We start from the raw sequence: 21,234 nt of genomic DNA on the forward strand, positions 1-21,234 counted from the left end.
TGATCGAAAAAGCGTAAGACGGATACCATTCCAAAATATCAAACATGCTCAACGTTAATAATCAAGTTTTCACTTCTGCCGGCACTCCCCCAGTGCAACCCGGCTTTTTTTATATAAATTATATATATTACAGGATACACAGCACTACACGTGGCTTGCAGCTTACATAGCGTGAAATCACCAAGAATTCACATCACACATGTGCTTTTAGAACACGCTGGCGTGGATTTGTGGCGTGAGGTAAATCCATACTAATATTATAAATGCGAAAGTAACTCTGTCTGTCTGTCTGTTACTCAATCACGCCTAAACCACTGAACCAATTTGCATGAAATTTGGTATAGAGATATTTTGATACCCGAGAAAGGACATAGGATAGATTTTATCCCGGAAATCCTATGGGAACGGGATTTTCTTTGAAAACGCGGGCGAAGCCGCGGGCGGAAAGCTAGTTAATATATAATTTTTTTTTGACGTGACAACGTCTTATAATTCGATAGAGCCCGAAAAAACATGACTCATGCGGCGTTACCTCGCTCTGAGGCGTTCCATGTAAGGCTTGAAGTGCGAGCGAGAGCGCGGAACGAGCGACAAAGAAGTACAATCGGACGTTGTCACGTTCAACTGTCGTCAGTAAACCGACTTTACAGACAACCAATTTTAACTTTAATTTTTCTAGTATTAAATAATATTTTATATTGTGTAATAAATGTAAATAGTTTGGGAACTTTCTGTGCCAAATGTCATATAAAATACTGTTTCCCGCGGTTTCACCCGCATCGCTCCGCTCCTGTTGGTCTTAGCGTGATGATATATAGCCTATAGCCTTCCTCGATACATGGGCTATCTAACACCGAAAGAATTTTTCAAATCGGACCAGTAGTTCCCGAGATTAGCGCGTTCAAACAAACAAACTCTTCAGCTTTATAGTATTAGTATAGATTAAATGTTTATAAAAATTATAAAAAAAGCCTATTTCTCGTTTCACAATATTCTGTAAAATTGTATGGATAAATTAACATAATTATTATTACACACAATATTTCGTTTACAATTATCATAAATTTTTTTTTTTCAGGATATTAAAGGGGGTGAAACAGCCCTACATTTGGCTGTTAATTCAGCGAATTGTGACCTTCGTCTCATTATGGTGATTTTTAAGAACATTGATCGAAAAATGTGGAAGAAACTTGCACATGCGCAAAATAGAAGGTAATATACATAATTAAATATATAAAGAAGTAGAAGCTAACTTCTAGCTTTCCGCCCGCGGCTTTGCCCGCGTTTTCAGAGTTCCATAGGACCCGTTCCCATAGGATTTCCGGGATAAAACCTATCCTATGTCCTTTCTCGGGTATCAAAATATATCTATACCAAATTTCATGCAAATTGGTTCAGTAGTTCAGGCGTGATTGAGTAACAGACAGACAGACAGAGTTACTTTCGCATTTATAATATTAGTATGGATATAAAAATTTCGTATCAAGTAAGGTCCTACGAAACGGCTGGACCGATTGTCATGAAATTTTGGCATACAATTTCGGTGCAGCAATCAATTTGACTTTATTACCTCATAACTTCCGACTGGTTGAACCGATTTAGATGATTCTTCTAACATTTGAATAGCTTTCAAATGTTAGAAATGTTAGTTAGTGCTTTCGCTTGATCCCATTTTAATTTGTTTCTGACAAATTTAAAACAGTTTAATGGTTATTAAAAAAATGACAGATTTAATTCAAACTTAGTACACTTATCAAGGATCGGTGACAATACAATAATTTCATGAGTAATTAATTTTATAAAAGCGTGTTTTTTGAAGTGAAACTTCTTTAAGGTTGATGTTCCGACCGTCCCTCCATACATTTTTGATTACCTCTAAACACTTAACACAGACACTATTTCTTTAAAACTAATCATTTTATCACTTCTCTATAATGAAATGTGTGCGCGTTCGACCTTTTTAATCAATAATTTACAATATTTACTTAGAAAAACAACAGTAAAATACCGGAAAAATTTGACACTTCTACAGTAGTGTGCGTGACTTTTGCCAAGCGAAACACGACATAAAGCACGACATCTAGCGCATAGACTATATACTTATTACAGATCTAGCGCGTCAATGTCTAAACGAAAGGCGATGTTTAGACATTGACGCGCTAGATGTCGTGCATTCGCGTTCGTTATCTTATGCATAATGAGCATAATTCTAATAAATCAAAGTTCTGTGTAAAAATTGAGTAATTTCATTTCCAATCGTTCAAAGAAAATAACAATAAAATAAAATAAAACTAATGACCTTAGAAACTATGTTTTTTTTTATTTATTACTCATTATTGTTCGTCCGTCGTAGGTCTGTAAACTGTATTGTACACTGAAGGTAAATGGTACTGTAGGTACTTTAGTTCGGCGTCGTCGCTCGTCGGCTTGATATAAAATTACATTCTTGATTTCATTGACACGCGCTATGATTTGCGCGCGGAATTTCTTGTGTTGTGAATTTATTTTTGTATGCTATGCATTTTAATTGATTCAAATTGCAATGTTTCTCTAGTATGCATTTGAGACTATATTGTAAATTGTAATAATTGATCGTGGGTATAGTAATTAATTATTCTAATAACGCAATTAGTAATATATGTATTTTCGGTGGGATTCAAAACAAAAAATTGGCCCGTGATTTTTATGAAATTTCACCACATTGCAAATCACATCAATCATAGTTCATACACATGTATGACGAAAGTGATTAGTATTGTGGCTAACATTGACTCATCAGTTCATCACTGAAACCAGTGATAAATCAGTACCTATATCATATTGTGTTTGAATATTTTTAAACAATGATATAAGTATACAATTATTATAAATCGGTAAACTATCAAAGTAATCACAAACTTGCAAACATTGGTAAAATGTCCAGTAGTTTATGAGCCTATTCATTACAATCAAACAAACAAACAAAGTTTTCCTCTTTATAATATTAGTGTAGACAAACACTATGAATACGATCACGAATGCAAATTCGGGGATTTTCTAATTATTGCTAAATAATAATTGAATTCGTTTTGAAATACTCTATAATTTTTAGTGTATAAATAGACATTTATAATGTGGTGCTAATTTTTTTTGTACTGCTAACGCTATTGTAGGTACCTATTTTCGTTGTTTTATTTCAAGTGAACACGGCCATACAATTTTGTCACGAGCCGCCTATGATTGTAGGTACTTTTGTTAGGCTCCTTCGTCGTCCGCGTCGGCTCGAAAGTTCTTGATTTCATTGTCACGCGCTATGATTTGCGCGCGGATTTTCTTGTGTTGTGAATTTATTTTTGTATTATTATTTTTTTTTATTTATTTTTTTATTTTATTGATTCAAATAAAATATTTCACTAGTATGCATTTGAGACTATATTGTATTATGTATAATTTATCGTAGGTATAGTTATTCTTATAACGCAGTTATATTTTCGGTGGGACAATTTGACCCGTGATTTTTCTGAAATATCACCACGTTGCAAATCACATCAATCATACACACGTATGACGAAAGTATAGTGGCTATAATTGACTCATCAGTTCATCACTGAAACCAGTGATAAATCAGTACATATATCATATTTTATTGTGTTTGAATATTTTTTAAACAACGATATATACAATATTATTATAAATCGGTAAACTACCAAAGTACTTCCGAATTTTCAGACAGACAAACAAGTAGTTTGAACACGCAGTTTTCTTATACTAGTAGCAAAAATCAAAACCATAATATTATGTTTACCTACTATATTTTACTAAAAGTCGAGTGCGTCGAAATCGTAAATAATAATATGTTTTTCACCTTCCTGGTTATTTTCCCATAGTAAATAGTGTTTTAGGTTTGTTGTTGTAGGTAGGAATAATAATAATTATTCTTACATGTTGGTTATGAAATGTATATTGAAATAATTTACTTTTACAAATCATTAGTGATATAAGTTTTGAGTGAAAATGCTTGGATCAGCATAATATTATATGGTACTTCAAATACATGTTTTGATAAAAAAAACAATAGTGTAATAAAATAAAACTGCGTTTTATTGTAATCAATGTTGACAATTTTAAATTCCAAAATTATTGATCAATAAAATAGTTTACACCAACAAATATAACTTTTATTTTTATAACAATCGTTCATAATATAAACCGTAGCAGGTGGCGTTTTGAAGTTCTGTCTACTCATACAGAAAAATGGAAAACTTGTTTTTTTTGTAAACAATTTATTACTCATGTTGTTTGGCAACTCGAAGCGTGGTCGTCCGTCGTAGGTACTTTTGTTCGGCGTCGCGTCGTCGTCCGCGTCGGCTTGATATAAAACATTCTTGATTTCATTGACACGCGCTATGATTTGCGCGCGGAATTTCTTGTGTTGTGAATTTATTTTTGTATGCTATGCATTTTAATTGAATCAAATTGCAATATTTCTCTAGTATGCATTTGAGACTATATTGTAATAATTGATCGTGGGTAGGTATAGTAATTAATTATTCTAATAACGCAATTATATTTTCGGTGGGATTCAAAACAAAAAATTGGCCCGTGATTTTTATGAAATTTCACCACATTGCAAATTATATATTATACAATTACAATTACAATTATTATAAATCGGTAAACTATCAAAGTAATTACAAACTTGCAAAATATGCTTTTCCGAATTTTCAGACAGACACACAATTTTATTAGTTTGTTTTAGCAAAGTAGGTACCTATACCTATACGCTTACGTCGCGCGTCGCGTCGTCGAAAACGGTGCGCCCAGAAACAAACATACCTAATTCAGTTACAATCCTTTTTTTGTTCCGTAATTTATTGTATTTATTCTAATACGATTTTTTTTATTCGTCGGCCAGTTCTACTAGGTATAAAAAGATAAAATTGAAATATAATTATTGTAGCGACAGCCATATTATGTTACTATGTTTTCGTAAATATGTTTTTCACCTTCCTGGTTATTTTCACATAATCTTATCTTCTTATATATAAAAATGAATCGCAAAATGTGTTGGTAAGCGCATAACTCGAGAACGGCTGAACCGATTTCGATCATTCTTTTTTTATTATATTCCTTGAAGTACGAGGATGGTTTTTATGTAGAGAAAACGTAAATATTATGTACCACGGGCGAAGCCGGGGCGGACCGCTAGTATATATATATAAATGAATCGCAAAATGTGTTGGTAAGCGCATAACTCGAGAACGGCTGAACCGATTTCGATAATTCTTTTTTTATTATATTCCTTGAAGTACGAGGATGGTTCTTATGTAGAGAAAACGTAAACATGTACCACGGGCGAAGCCGGGGCGGACCGCTAGTCTTATATATAAAAATGAATCGCAAAATGTGTTGGTAAGCGCATAACTCGAGAACGGCTGAACCGATTTCGATAATTCTTTTTTTATTATATCCCTTGAAGTACGAGGATGGTTCTTATAGCTAGAGAGCTAGTTAGTTTAGTTTTAGTGCAGTGGCAGTGTAAATGTTGTTGTTGAGGTTATGTAAATTTAACACTTTAGTTAACTACCAAGATATAAAGAAATGAGGATAGGACACAATAACTATTGGTTGAGGTATTTATAAACTCATAATATACTTTTAAAAAAATCACGTTTTAATAAATTTCTAGAATTAAATTAGAACAGCTGATTCAAAATAGCCTAAAAAATCTTAATAATAATAATTACGCTTCACAGCAAGAAGAAATGTACCATATGTACCCGCACAAAGTCGATATTGTGTTGCCTACCGTTCGACTCAATGGCTAGGGTTGTAACTACCTTTAATAATTATTACCAAACTAATAAACCGAGTGATGCGAAATAACCATAATTCTTTTAGAGTTTGATAAAATGATCAGGCAGGTATTTTCTTTAATCCTCTGAATTCTCGGTTACTAAATTGTATCGTTGAAATTATTCTTAATCGCGTAAATTTAATAAATAATCATATGGAAAACACTTTTCATTTGTTTTTTTACTTTCACGCCCAACTACTATACAATAATTACGTTGTTTCGGTATTTTGACGAGAAAACGCAGGAAACATCCGTTGTATCATTTTAGATAGATTGTATATTTTGTATCTGTAGAATTGAAATCAAAGCTATGTATATGTTGTCTCCATTCTTTTCTTATCGGATTGTTGATCCCAATGCGAATGCGTCACTTAAATTTTATAAAAGACAATTAAGAACATCAAAAATAAAGTGATACGTAAATATTTCACAGTGCAATATATTATGTAATTAATAATAATTATATATTTATGAAAAAATAATTACATCAGATTTAATAATAGCAATTGTTTTGAATGTACATAATATGAATAAATGATTACATCATAATAGTAATAATCACAATTGTTTTATTTCCCATTTGTTGCAACCCTAGCATATTTTCATGTAGCAGCAGAAGTACCTACACTGGCGGCGCGGCGGCATCGTGCGACATCAAAGGCATTGCCTTACTAGGTAAGTTTATAATGACTCATTTCTTTTATTATATAATTTACGTTTTACTTTTACAGAATCCGATTCAATGGATTATGAAGACGAGTCACACAACGCCATACGATAGTGATGATGAATGAACATTTCAATAAATGCATGCGTGTTTTTTTATGTTGTTTTGTAATTGTTAATTGTTTCTTAAATAAAGAAATAAACTAAATATTTAAATGATGATTTGTTATTTGCAACACAACTTTATATTTGAGATTCTTTACAAATGTATATTTAGTTTTGTATCATCAAATTTATAAATTTTATTCCATAGTTTTCAAAATTAAATGTAAATGACCATAAAAACATTAATAAAGTAAATCATTGATGTAAGGTCAGGGAACGTAATACATATATACATCTGACCATGTAGAAGCTAATAGTCTTGTTGACTGCTGAAGTCTGTAGTTGTCTGCTGAAGTCTGTACGCAATGAAAATGTCTGCCGTTTCGAAAATAAGTTTTTAAGACCCTAATAAATAAAATATATGAATGGCAGATCTGGTCAAATACTTTCAAAATTGTATTTTTTTCAGCACTTTCATAAGTGTCTGCCAGAATGTTATCCGCGTGATAATGGTCTGCCATTGTTATTTTCCGATAGAAATAATAATCTATTTTCAAATATCAAAATGGCAGACGTGGTCAAATGGTTTCAAAGTTCGCCAAAAATTTCCACCTGTCTTACCTAAGCGCGCGCCCCGTCCACCACTCTGGGCTTAGTGACTCCTCATCTCATGTATAGTAGGTATAGGGGAATCAACACACAAAAATCCAGGTCTGGTCAAATACATACAGGTAGCTTTGCACTAGCTCTCTAGCTATTACTTCTTATGGAGAGAAAACGTAAACATGTACCACGGGCGAAGCCGGGGCGGACCGCTAGTAAATAATAAAATAATAAATAGTGTATTAGATTTGTTATTGTATCTTGTATACCTACGAATAATTATTCTTACGTCTTGTTGGGAAATGTTCAAATACCTACCTATTGAAATAATTTACTGTTACAAATCATTAGTGTTATTAGTTTTGAGTGAATAGGCATGGATCAGAAATTCAGAATATAATATGCTACTAACTACTCAAATACATACATGTTTACACAACAAACACCACTGACCTCTATAACTATAAGTTATAGAGGTCAGTGACCGTCAGTGACAAACACTATGGATACCTACGCTCGCGAATGCAAATTCGGTGATTTACTAATTATTGATACCTAGTCATTGAATTCGTTTTGAAATAGCCTGTACTTTGTAATTTTTAGTGTTATAGACATTTATAAAATGTGGTGCTCATTTTTTTGTAATAAATCATCCCGAACGCTATTGTATTTTCGTTGTTTTATTTCAAGTGAACACCTATACAATTTTGTCACGAGCCGCCTCTGGCCTCTGGGTGAAATAAACAAGTCAAATGATTTTTGTTCTAATTGTATTTTGGTAGTAGTTTGTTTAGAATTTACATTACCATTGTTTAATTTTTATTTTGTATTTGCAGTAAAATAAAAAGATGAAAAACTTCATTAGGTATATTGTACGACACCTCACTCTGAATCGCGCTAGCGAAATTTTTTCGTTACAGAGCACATATACAACTTTCGGACAATCTTCATTGAGGCCGGCCGGCAAATCGAGTATGTCGAGAAACTTCACTTATTCGATGGAGGTATTCTACCTTCCTTCCTCCACAGTTGTGGGACCCCGACGTGCATTGAACACGCAGCTTTCTGATACTAGTAGCTAAAATCAAAACCACAGATATGTCTGTGATCAAAACCATAATAATATTTTTACCTATTATTTTACTAAAAGTCGAGTGCATCGAAATCGTAAATATGTTTTTCACCTTCCTGGTTTTTTTTCCATAGTAAATAGTGTTTTTGATTTGTTGTTGTATGAATAATTATTCTTTCTTGTTGGTTATGAAATGTATATTGAAATAATTTACTTTTACAAATCATTAGTGATATTAGTTTTGAGTGAAAATGCTTGGATCAGCATAATATCATATTTGCTACTTCAAATACATGTTTTGATAAAAAAAAAACAATAGTGTAATGTAGGTAATAAAATAAAACTGCGTTTTATTGTAGGTAATCAATTTTGACATTATTTATTTCCCAAAATTACAATAAAATAGTTTACGCCAACAAATATAACTTTTATTTTTATAACAATCCTACTTCCTACTAATGCGAAAGTTCATACATGTTTCAAAAGAAAAACTTTTACTTTTACTATTATTTCAATTTATCCGGTTTAATTAAGACTTAATATTGATACATATGATCATTATAAATACAAATAGGAATTAACAATATAACGAATACGTGGCACAACTAAAATTTTACCGATACCACCCGTGGTCATTCTCCTTTGTGGGTCATTTGTAACAGGATGGCGGTTCTACAGCGAAAAAAGAAAAATGATGGTCAGAACGCTGATACCGGATACCTTAAGATACTGTAATATAAAATATTACTAGATTAGATAAAATATTATAGGTAGTATCTTCACCGTGTGTGACGCGCTTTACATTCACGCCATCTAGAGTTAAATCTTTATCATTTTTGTATACGTCTGTGTGTGTAAACGACCCTGTATGCAATGACAGATGTTAAAACGCATAATTTTACCGAATTGGGTGGATTTTAAGGCAATGATATAACATATTTCAATAAAATATAATATTCAGTAACCGCCATGACTATTCCTAGGTTTGATGACTATTCCAATTACGCAAAAACTCAAATAAACTAGAAATGTAGAATTCAGCGCCATCTAGCGGGATATTGGCTGGGAACAGATCGTTGCAATCACCTTAAGCGCGTTGAGAGTAAAATCTCAAAGTCGCGTCATGGAAATACCGTCACGTCATGGAGTAAGGCGACAAATTTGGTACCTTTGAATCTTTTCAAAGTAGTTTCACTTCTGACACGTGTACACACTCTTTTCTTAATAATATTTATTATCGAATCTTATCAAAGAAGTTTCACTTCTGCCACGTGCGCTCTTTTGTTTAATTATTGAAGTGAAACTTCTTTATCGGGGTTGGAAAAAAATTCAGTGTAAAATTTTTTCGTTACGCGTGACATTTTTCCGTTAGGCGCCATCTTTTTCTTATCCCTACCACGCGTGGTTCGACGTATTTCTGTGAAAGTTGCATATAGTAAATTATTTTTTGAAAAATAAGGTCATAAAGAAGTTTCACTTCTTACGTGTGTACACTAGTACACGCACACATTTTTTTTAATTATGTTTATATTAAATTGTATTTATTTTTACAGCTCGGTAACTCCACTAGAATATGCCCGGTCTGCGAGCAAATCGTCGACACGACAAAACTTTCCGATCGAAGTGTTGGAATTCCTCAAGAAATGCCGTTAAAAGTGTTATAAATAAATGTTTGAACATGGAATGGAACTTTGAATTTCGAAGGGTTAAAGAACGCACCATTTTTGTGCAATTCGAAAGATGGTTGAATTTGGAATAGATTCGAAAGTTTCTTTTTTTGAATGTATAGAATTTGAAATATGGAATTCGAATGTAATTTTGAATTTGGAACGTAAAATATTAATGCATTATATTTTGAAATTGTATCAGTTTTTATTTTGGTGAAAATGAATAATATTGTATTTTTTATTTGTTTATCAAAAAAACAAATTGAATAAAGAGATTAATAAAAATATGAACGGAATATTTTTTATACTTGTGTATAAATAAGTTTTAGTTTTAAAATACGAAATTAAGTTAAAACTATTTTTATAATCCAAAGGGAAAATATGAATGTTTTTTTGCACAAATATATTTTTAATATGGACTTTTTTAATTGTTTATATTTAAGATAAGATGAAAAATCAAATCAATTTTGTTATTTTAAGGGGACATTACATTTAAATAAGTTTTAATAATTTTAAATTTAATCTATACTTAAAGCTGAAGAGTTTGTTTGTTTGAACGCGCTGATCTCGGGAACTACTGGTCCGATTTGAAAAATTCTTTCGGTAGATAGCCCATTTATCAAGGAAGGCTATAGGCTATACATCATCACGCTAAGACCAACAGGAACGGAGCACTGCGGGTGAAACCGCGGGCACAGCTTGTATTTAAATAAACTACATTCTTGTTGCACTTTGTACAACGTATCTATCTATTATTTTAGTTTCATCAAAATGTATTCAATGATTTTCGCCTAAAATTGTATTTTTTTTAATTTATCCTTGATATTTCTATAAAAATGAGATTTAGTCATATAAAAAAATACATTTTAATATGTTTGATGACATGATACCGTAAGTGCTCTTATTAAAAATATTTTTTAATATTTTTCATAAATAAAAATATTTTTAATATTTTTCATAAGTAAAAATATTTTTTAGTTAGTACTTAGTATGGTTAGTTTTTTAGCTATTTTAAAATTTAAGTATATTTAGGTACCTGCAATATTTTTTAAAAACTTTTACTAAAGTAAAAATTGAATTTTTTTTGCGCAGTTGGTTGTGTTTTTTTTAAACTATGATCTCTAGTTAGGTTTTTGATCTGAAATAATATTGGTTTTAAAGTTTTTGATGGATTTTTTAATAATTTTTTGTAAAAAATATAGTATTGGTAGCACAAAGAAAAACACATTTTTCTTATTACGTACTTTTTTTAGATGTTTTAAAACTAACTTTAAATTGGAAAACAATCTATTTCTTTTTAAAAAAAATCCATCATCTACTGTATTTAAACTAATGCATAATATTTTTATAGATATTGGCTTGCTTAACTTGCCTATAACTTGATATTAAGGTAATAACTTAGGGTTATATTAAGTTACATAACAATTTGATAAAAAACCGTTTTTATTCCCACTTTTTCTAAAAACTCCGTCACTCCGAAATGGCTTGACCGATATTTATGACACCTTGTGTATCTGATAGGTCGTGATTTGATAAGAATAATATCGTTTCGCCGCTGTATCCCACATTTTTATAATAAAATTTTCATATTATTTTACAATTAATTCTTAAGTTTGAGAAGATATTAGAGACACACAAAATATTATCTTCTATAAGATTAAAATATCAATCAATATTTTTTTTAATTTAAATAAGTTATTATTAAGTTGAAAGTCATAAAATTTTAATACATATAATACTTATGTATGTATATTAATATAGTATTTGGCATTTTTGTAAAAAAAATAATTCTTATGCCGGGTCTAATTATTGTATTCAATATAATATTGAGTTTTAAAGTTGTTTTTTATTTATAGATTTATTTACAGCATTAAACACATTTTTTATCTTTTTCATAGATTACATTACTGGATATAAATCAAAATAATCAATTTCAATATATCTTAATTAAAAAAAGGTAAATCAAAATAATAAAAAGGTATATATAATATTTAGCAAGATTATAATATGTATAGCATTTCCTCAAACACATTTATTTATGTAACTTATATAAATAGCAAAAATATTTATCAATATTATATTTAATTAGCAATAACAAATCAAATGGGGTCATACTGAAGTTAAATGTCAACAGATAAGCGAAGAAATATAAGCACAGACTATTAAATAATTAAACAAAATATAATCGATTTGAAATCTATATATAACTAGCGGTCCGCCCCGGCTTCGCCCGTTGTACATCTTTACGTTTTCTCTACATAAGAACCATCCTCGTACTTCAAGGAGTATAATAAAAAAATAATTAACGAAATCGGTTCACACGTGATACCGTGACAACGCGAAACGGGTTTCATTTATATATATATATAGATGAATGTCTGTACGTTCTTTTTATAATCCAACTACGCATTTGATCATGTAATCAGCAAAGTGATATGAGCCCACGAAGGTTTCTTCAGACGATCTTCGACAATGTACAAGCGAAGCCGGGGTGCACAGCACAGTATTTATAAAAACCTGATGCGTCATTTTAGCATTATACGGTCATTGGTTTTAAAACACACCTACGTACACTTTAAAAAAGAAAAAATCGTACTCCAAAAATAAATAAGTTCAAAAAGTACTAATTATAGCATTTGACTTAAATTTACATATTTTAATATCCCTATAACACGTTTTTTAATCAACTATAATTGTTATTTTGTTGTACACAAAGATAAAACAACTTTTCATTTGACCTTTTTAACCTATAACAGGAAAAATATCCAAATTGCAAACACCATATTATATTTTAGTTGTTTTATTCAAAACTAGCTTTCCGCCCGCGGCTTCGCCCGCGTTTTCAAAGAAAAACCCGCATAGTTCCCGTTCCCGTGGGATTTCCGGGAAAATTTATCCTATGTGTTAATCCAACTTACCCTCTATATGTGTGCTGAATTTCATTGTAATCGGTTCAGTAGTATTTGCGTGAAAGAGTAACAAACATACATACATCCATCCTCACAAACTTTCGCATTTATAATATTAAGTAGAATAGGATTCCTTATTCCAAAGAATAACGATAGTAGGCCACACTAGTAATTATTTGATTATAATTTCTTTGCTGTGTCAAAATCTATCTAAAAAAATTACTCGACTGTGCAAGAAAGAGGGTTATGTTTTGATTGTATTTATTATGGAAATCTATGGAATTTCAAAATAAAGCTGAAACATGTTACTTTTTATTAAGATGCAATAAATATAAAACATGAATTTTCATAGCTGTTTCATTTTTTAACCGACTCCAAAAAAAAGAAAAGGTTCTCAATTCGGCCGGTGCCCGGTATATTTTTTACTATCAATAATTGTATTAGTTACCTACTACACTTCATGTCTTTTTTGTTTGTTGAATTAAATATTATTACAATATATTAATATTTTTAAGTACATCTCAAGCGTATTCCGCAGACATTAGACAACATATTACAATTATTATATATTACATTATATATTACAATAATTTTATAAATACATATATATTTATAAAATTACATAACCTATTTCTACTTATAAATTCTATCTACTTAAACATTCTTGTTATTAAATCTGTAAATTTTTGATCAATAAATATTTTTTTTTATAAACTGTGTGTTTTATTTACCTATAGTATACCTTACCTTACTAGTAAAATAAGTATTTATTTAAATTTGTAGAGGGGAAAAAATGAATATAAAAAAAGTTTAATTAAATCTATAACTATATACATATTAGTATTCTCAAGAACTACTGGTCCAATTTGATAAAATATTTCGGTGTTAGATATCGCATTTATCGAAGAAGTCTATAGGCCACAGCTATAGGCTATATTATATCATCACGCTAGTTTTCAATATAAAGTGAAGCCGATAAAAATGATCCATATTGAATAGTATCCAGGCATACAGCGCCAATAAAGTACAACTAATAAGTAATAATATTATTAAAGTAAAAAAAACATATAATTCGTTATTAATGCAAATTACTACATTAATAGTTGTATTCTGCCCACCATACACTAAAGTGCAGTAACAGCAAAATCACGATTTCGAGTAAAACGCATTTAAAGTTAAGAATTGATTTTAAAAAATCAACAGAATGATAAGCAAAAAAATTTGAATGCAGAAAGGTTGTAAAGGCATAGGTTCACACGTTAAAGCAATAAAAAAAAATATATCTTAATAAATGAATTTATTATGGCCATTTATTCTTTTTGGTGCCTATTACTGCATAGCCTTTTTTGTAAAAAATACCATTTTAAACTTAGTAAAATGCAGCAAAAAGCCCTATTACTGCGTTTGGATCAGTTATTTTGTCAAGAAACCCAACTAACATGCAGTAAGGTCAAAAAAATACTGCATTTTAGTTAGTTTTTTAAGAAAAAAGTGTTCAATTTACTAGTGCAGTAAGAAAAATAGCTAGTTCACAGTTGCAGTATTTAAAACATTAACTGCACTTTAGCTAGGAATAATCATATCTGTGTCATTATGCTATCCAAACTAATCTGCAGTAATGCTGTATTTTACTGCGTGTTAGTCAGTTTATAATGATAAAAGAATGTTAAGTATTCACAACTAAAATGCGACAAGCTTTGATTTTACTGCATTTTAGTTGGGAGTTCGTGACAATAAATTGTATTTTCTTAATTTGCAGTAAAAATATCTTGTATGGCGGTAAATTTTACTGCGTATTAATTTTTTTTTTATTTTTTCCAGAAATATAAAACTATCTAAAGAACTGTAAAATTATATTGCTTACTGCATTTTAGTTATGAAACCTTAAAATTTAATCTGCAGTATAATTTATACTGTATTTTAGTTGGGAAATCACGCCAAATTGTTAATTTTTTTCGTTTGCAGTAAGTGAAAACTGTTAAATAAAAACCATTCTTATAGTCTTAGAAATAAGTAAGTTAATTCAATAGAAAGCTTAAGAAACCCGCTTTCAGAATCACTAATAAAACGAAAAATCACAAAAGGGCTGTTACTGCTCTTTAGTCTCTGGTATTGTTATTTACGTTAAGGATTACATAATCTTGTGCTCTGACGAGGACGGTTTGCGCTCGTCAATTAAATTTATAGTTTGCTTTTCGCGGAAACGGTAAACATTTGGTTGGATGTTGTAATATTTTAATATCGGAATATACAATGATGTGTAATTTTCTATTAATTCATCGTATAAAGCTTTATATTCATTTGTTTTGCGAGCTTTTTTACGACGCATTTGTTACCGTTTTAATTTTTTTTTTGTTACTTGTTAGAGAGTTACCTTTTTAGTAAATTAGTCTTGAATCTGGGTGTCTCGTTGACAGTGCCAACTCGACGGTGACGTGATTATCGAATTACTCGATAGCTTTCTGCGACTTTGCTACAATTTAGTTTTAGCGCCATCTATGTAAATATCACCGTACTACTTCAAAGTATTAGATAAATTATTTGATTAGTTAAATGTTGTAAATTATAGATAGCGCGATATGAAAAAAAAGGAGTTTTTTTCAGAGTTCTGTATACAGCAGGGGTCACCAAATGGCGGACCGCGGTCCGCATCTGGACCGCCAACCCATTTTGTGCGGACCGCAAGAACACAGCAACTTGCACTACAGAGCACGAAATTTAATAAAAATGTATCTCCCGCACTATCTTTGTTAACGTCAATTCGACAAATTTCGACAAACATGCAAGTTCGCGGATTGTTAACGGTTTATCATCGGGTTTCCTGTGAAGAATTCTGGATAAAATTTGTGTGTGGTAATAAATATCCAGAACTTAAAAAAATAGCTATGAAACTTCTTACTTTGTTTGGGTCAACATATATTTGTGAAGCAGCATTTTCAAAGATGAATTTCATTAAGAATAAATTTTGATCTCAACTTACTAATGAACATCTCCAGGATTTAATGACAATAGCGTGCACCAATTATACTCCAAACTTCAGACAGATAGTCCACAACAGAAAAAAATCATTTTTCCCATTGAAAAGTAAAAAAATTATCTTTGTTATTTCCGTAACTACATTTCTTTAATAAATTTTTTTTCTATAAAATGTGCGGACCGCGATGGTCATTTTATTTCTTAAAACGGACCCCGAGCATAACTAATTGGTGACCCCTGGTATACAGTATATATGTCCTCCAAACATATCGGTTTAAAGAACTTTATTTATCTCATAAATAAACAAGAACAATACAACGTGATCAACTGAATAACAATTTTGCAGTTAGTATAACACAATCATATTATAAAATATAAATCCTCATAACATAACCAACGTTTGTACATATTGCTATTCTATTAAAGCATATGACTTCAAACAAATCATTGTTGACCCAAAAATAGTTAATGAACACCAAACTATTAACCACATTTAAATCTTTATCTTCATTCGTCTATAGGACTATAGCTCTAAAACAAATAAGAGTCATAGTTACAATTTCTATAAATCTTTTATTAAATTTATAAAAATGCTTTTTTTATCTTTGGCTGGTCGTTTACGTTTCATATGCCTCGTGCCTCAGGAGGTGGCTGCCGGCTTGCCAGTGGCGGCGCTAGGCGTCGGCGCCGACGCACCTGAGGGGGCCTCGCAAAAGTTTTACAAATTATTTAAAATTTATTTATTAAGAAGATGAAAAATAAAATCAATTTTCTTATTTTAAGGGGATATAACATTTAAATAAGTTTTAATAATTTTAAATTTAATCTATACTAATATTATAAAGCTGAATAGTTTGTTTGTTTGAACGCGCTAATCTCAGGAACTTACTGGTCAGGTTTGAAAAATTCTTTCGGTGTTAGATAGCTCCTTTATCGAGGAAGGCTATAGACTCTATAGTATAGAGTATAGGCTATATATCATCACGCTAAGACCAACAGGAGCGGAGCAATGCGGGTAAAACCGCGGGCACAGCTTGTATTAAAATAAACTACATTCTTGTTACACTTTGTACAACGTATCTATCTACTATTATAGTTTCATCAAAATGTATTCAATGGTTTTCGTCTAAAATTGTATTTTTTTTTAAATTTATCCTTCATATTTCTATAATAATGAGATTGTCATAGAAAAAAATCATTTTAAAATTTTTGATACATATACACCGTAAGTGCTCTTAATAAAAATATTTTTTAATATTTTTCATAAATAAAAATATTTTTTAGTTAGTACTTAGTATGGTTAGTTTTTTAGATATTTTAAAATTTAAGTATATTTAGGTACCTGCAATATTTTTTAAAAACTTTTACTAAAGTAAAAATTGAATTTGTTTTTGCGCAGTTGGTTGTGTTTTTTTAAACTATGATCTCTAGTTAGGTTTTTGATCTGAAATAATACTGGTTTTAAAGTTTTTGATGGATTTTTTTATAATTTTTTGTAAAAATAGTATTGGTAGCACAAAGAGATACATATTTTTCTTATTACGCACTTTTTTTAGATGTTTTAAAACTAACTTTAAATTGGAAAACAATCTATTTCTTTTTAAAAAAAAATCCATCATCTACTGTGTATTTAAACTAATGCATAATATTTTTATAGATATTGGCTAGCTTAACTTGCCTATAACTTGATATTAAGGTAATAACTTAGGGTTATATTAAGTTACATAACAATTTGATAAAAAACCGTTTTAATTCCCACTTTTTCTAAAAACTCCGTCACTCCAAATTGGCTAGACCGATTTTATGACACTTTGTGTATTTGATAGGTCGTGATTTGATAAGAATAATATCGTTTCGCCGCTCTATCCCACATTTTTATAATAAAATTTTCATATTATCATATTATTTTACAATTAATTCTTAAGTTTGAGAAGATATTAGAGACTCACAAAATATTATCTTCTATAAGATTAAAATATCAATCAATATTTTTTTTAATTTAAATAAGTTATTATTAAGTTGAAAGTCATAAAATTTTAATACATATAATACTTATGTATGTATATTAATATAGTATTTGGCATTTTTGTAAAAAAAAAATAATTCTTATGCCGGGTCTAATTATTGTAGGTATTCAATATAATATTGAGTTTTAAAGTTGTTTTTTATTTATAGATTTATTTACAGCATTAAACACATTTTTTTTATCTTTTTCATAGATTACATTCATGGATATAAATCAAAATAAAACAATCTATCTTAATAAAAAAAAAGGTAAATCAAAATAATAAAAAGGTAATATTTTGCAAGATATAATATGTATAATATGTATATGTATAATATGTATAGCATTTCCTCAAACACATTTATTTATGTAACATAAATAAATAGCAAAAACATTTATCAATATTATATTTAACTAGCGGTCCGCCCCGGCTTCGCCCGTGGTACATATTTACGTTTTCTCTACATAAGAACCATCCTCGTACTTCAAGGAGTATAATAAAAAAAGAATTAACGAAATCGGTTCACACGTGATACCCGTGACAACGCGAAAGTTTCATTTTTATTTTTATATAATATATATAGATGAATACTCTGTACGTTCTTTTCATAATCCTAAACCACGCATTTGTTCAAGTAATCTTCAGCAGTGATATGAGCCCACGAAGGTTTCTTCAGACGAGGGAATCTTCGACAATGTACAAGCGAAGCCGGGGTGCACAGCACAGTATTTATAAAAACCTGATGCGTCATTTTAGCATTAAGGTCATTGGTTTTAAAACACACCTACGTACACTTTAAAAAAGAAAAAATCGTACTCCAAAAAAACTAAGTTCAAAAAGTACAAATTATAGCATTTGTCTTAAATTTAAATTTAATACCCATTAATTACACGTTTTTTAATCAAATAAAATGGTTATTTAGTTGTACACAAAGATAACACGACTTTTCATTTGACCGTTTTAACCTATAACAGGAAAAATATCCAAATTGCAAACACCATAATATATTTTAGTTGTTTTATTCAAAACTAGCTTTCCGCCCGCGGCTTCGCGCGCGTTTTCAAAGATAAACCCGCAGAGTTAACGTTCCCGTGGGATTTCCGGGAAAATCTATCCTATGTGTTAATCCAAGTTACCAACCAAATCAAATGAAATGAAATGAAATAAATTTATTTGTCCATTATATGTTTTACTATTAATGTACGACAGTGAGTCCCAAATTAAGTGAAATACTTGTGTATCATTTTAGCACACATATACCAATCCAAGTTATATGTGTGCTAAATTTCATTGTAATCGGTTCAGTAGTATTTGCGTGAAAGAGTAACAAACATATACATACATCCATCCTCACAAACTTTCGCATTTATAATATTTGTAGGATAGGATTCCTTAATCCAAAGCATAACGATAGTAGGCCACACTAGTAATTATTTGATTATAATTTCTTTGCTGTGTCAAAATCTATCAAAAAAATTACTCGACTGTGCAAGAAAGAGGGTTATGTTTTGATTGTATTTATTATGGAATTTCAAAATAAAGCTAAAACTAGCTTTTTATATTATTTATTGCATCTTAAAAAAAAACTACTTTTTTTTAAGATGCAATAAATAAAAAACATGAATTTTCATAGCTGTTTCATTTTTAAACCGACTTCAAAAAAGGAGGAGGTTCTCAATTCGGTCGGAAGGTATATTTTTTATTTTATTTACTTATCAGGTGTAACAATAATTGCATTAGTTACCTACTACACTTCATGTCTTTTTTGTTTGTTGAATTAAATATTATTAAATAAATAAAAATAAATAAATAAAGCTTTATTTGTTCCATAAGAATATACAATTTTAGTTACAGTTATAGGCTTTTTTTTAAATATTATTACAATAAATTAATATTTTTAAGTAAACTGTATATCTCAAGCGTATTCCGCAGACAACCAATATATATATATTACATATACTTATGTATTTATAAAATTACATTACCTATTTCTACTTATAAATTCTATCTACTTAAACATTCTTGTTATTAAATCTGTAAATTTTTGATCAATAAATATTTTTTATAAACTGTGTGTTTTATTTATTCCTTACCTTACTAGTAACATAATTATTTAAATTTAAGATTACTACTACCCAATACAATGTAGAGGGGAAAAAAATATAAAAAAAGTTTTATTAAATCTATACTATTAATATTATAAAGCTGACGAGTTTGTACGCGTTATTCTCAAGAACTACTGGTACGATTTGAAAAAATATTTGGTTGTTAGATAGCATTTATCTAGGAAGGTTATAGGGCATATATCATCACGCTAAGACCAATAGGAGTGGAGCAATGCGAGTAAAACCGCGGGTTTCAATATAAAGTTTACCTAGTCAATGAAAATGATCCACTGTATGCCTGGATACTATTCGTTGACCGCCTCCTTGGTACAGTGATTGACGCGTGAGCGTAGAACCTGGGTTCGATTCCCGATAGAGATGAGGAAAAAAAATGTCTCGGTCTGGCTGGCCATAGAAGGCTGATCCTACTTGTCCCTAAAGATAAATCCATCAGTGCCCCTTACCCCACTAGGGGACATGGGACCACTATTTATTTACAGTCGCATTAATACAGCGCCAGTGCAGTACAATAACAATAATTATTAAAAAAAATATATAATTAGTTATAATGCAAATTGCTATATTAATTATTGTTTGTATTGTTATTGTAAGTTAGGGTTTACAGAGTCTTGTGCTCTGACGAGGACGGTTTGCGCTCGTCAATTAAATTTATAGTTTGCTTTTCGCGAAGACGGTATACATTTGGTTGGATGTTGTAATATTTTAATATAGGAATATATAATGATGTGTAATTTTCTATTAATTCATCGTATAAAGCTTTATATTCATTTGTTTTGCGAGCTTTTTTTCGACGCATTTGTTACCGTTTTAATTTTTTTTTTGTTACTTGTTAGAGAGTTACCTTATTAGTAAATTAGTCCTGAATCTGGGTGTCTCGTTGACAGTGCCAACTCGACGGTGACGTAATTATCGAATTACTCGATAGCTTTCTGCGACTTTGCTACAATTTAGTTTTAGCGCCATCTATGTAAATATCACCGTACTACTTCAAAGTATTAGATAAATTATTTGATTAGTTAATTGTTGTAAATTATAGATGGCGCGATATGAAAAAAAAGGAGTTTTTTTCAGAGTTCTGTATACAGCTTGAGTAATTAGTCTATGGTATACAGTATAGGGTCAATGTACCACTAGCTGACCAAGCGCCAATACATGACCGAAATTCAAATATACGCGCCAATTAAGAAAATACGGCAGCCCCAGATGATAGTTTATTGTTTTTTCTATAAAGCAACATCATCTATAAAATAAAAACAAACCTTGCTGCC

General features: G+C 30.3%; 1 protein-coding gene across 2 annotated transcripts in view; it reads left to right on the top strand.

Annotated features, from left to right (window-relative positions):
• Positions 1-9,943, top strand: part of LOC149895537 (uncharacterized) — a 47,127-nt gene extending 37,184 nt beyond the window's left edge. For both annotated transcript variants that reach the window (XM_090118811.1, XM_090118812.1), the window contains exons 7-9: positions 134-240; positions 1,079-1,212; positions 9,836-9,943. In XM_090118811.1, coding sequence (XP_089974937.1) covers positions 134-240; positions 1,079-1,212; positions 9,836-9,935 — 341 coding nt within the window. In that variant the 3' untranslated portion in view covers positions 9,936-9,943. The remainder of the gene's footprint in view (positions 1-133; positions 241-1,078; positions 1,213-9,835) is intronic.
• The last annotated feature ends 11,291 nt before the right edge of the window (positions 9,944-21,234 follow it).

This window comes from Colias eurytheme, chromosome 31 (assembly GCF_061535395.1).
Source record: "Colias eurytheme isolate Ceu_HAF_F1 chromosome 31, ilColEury1 Martin Lab GWU primary, whole genome shotgun sequence".
NCBI classification, from domain to species: Eukaryota; Metazoa; Arthropoda; class Insecta; order Lepidoptera; family Pieridae; genus Colias; species Colias eurytheme.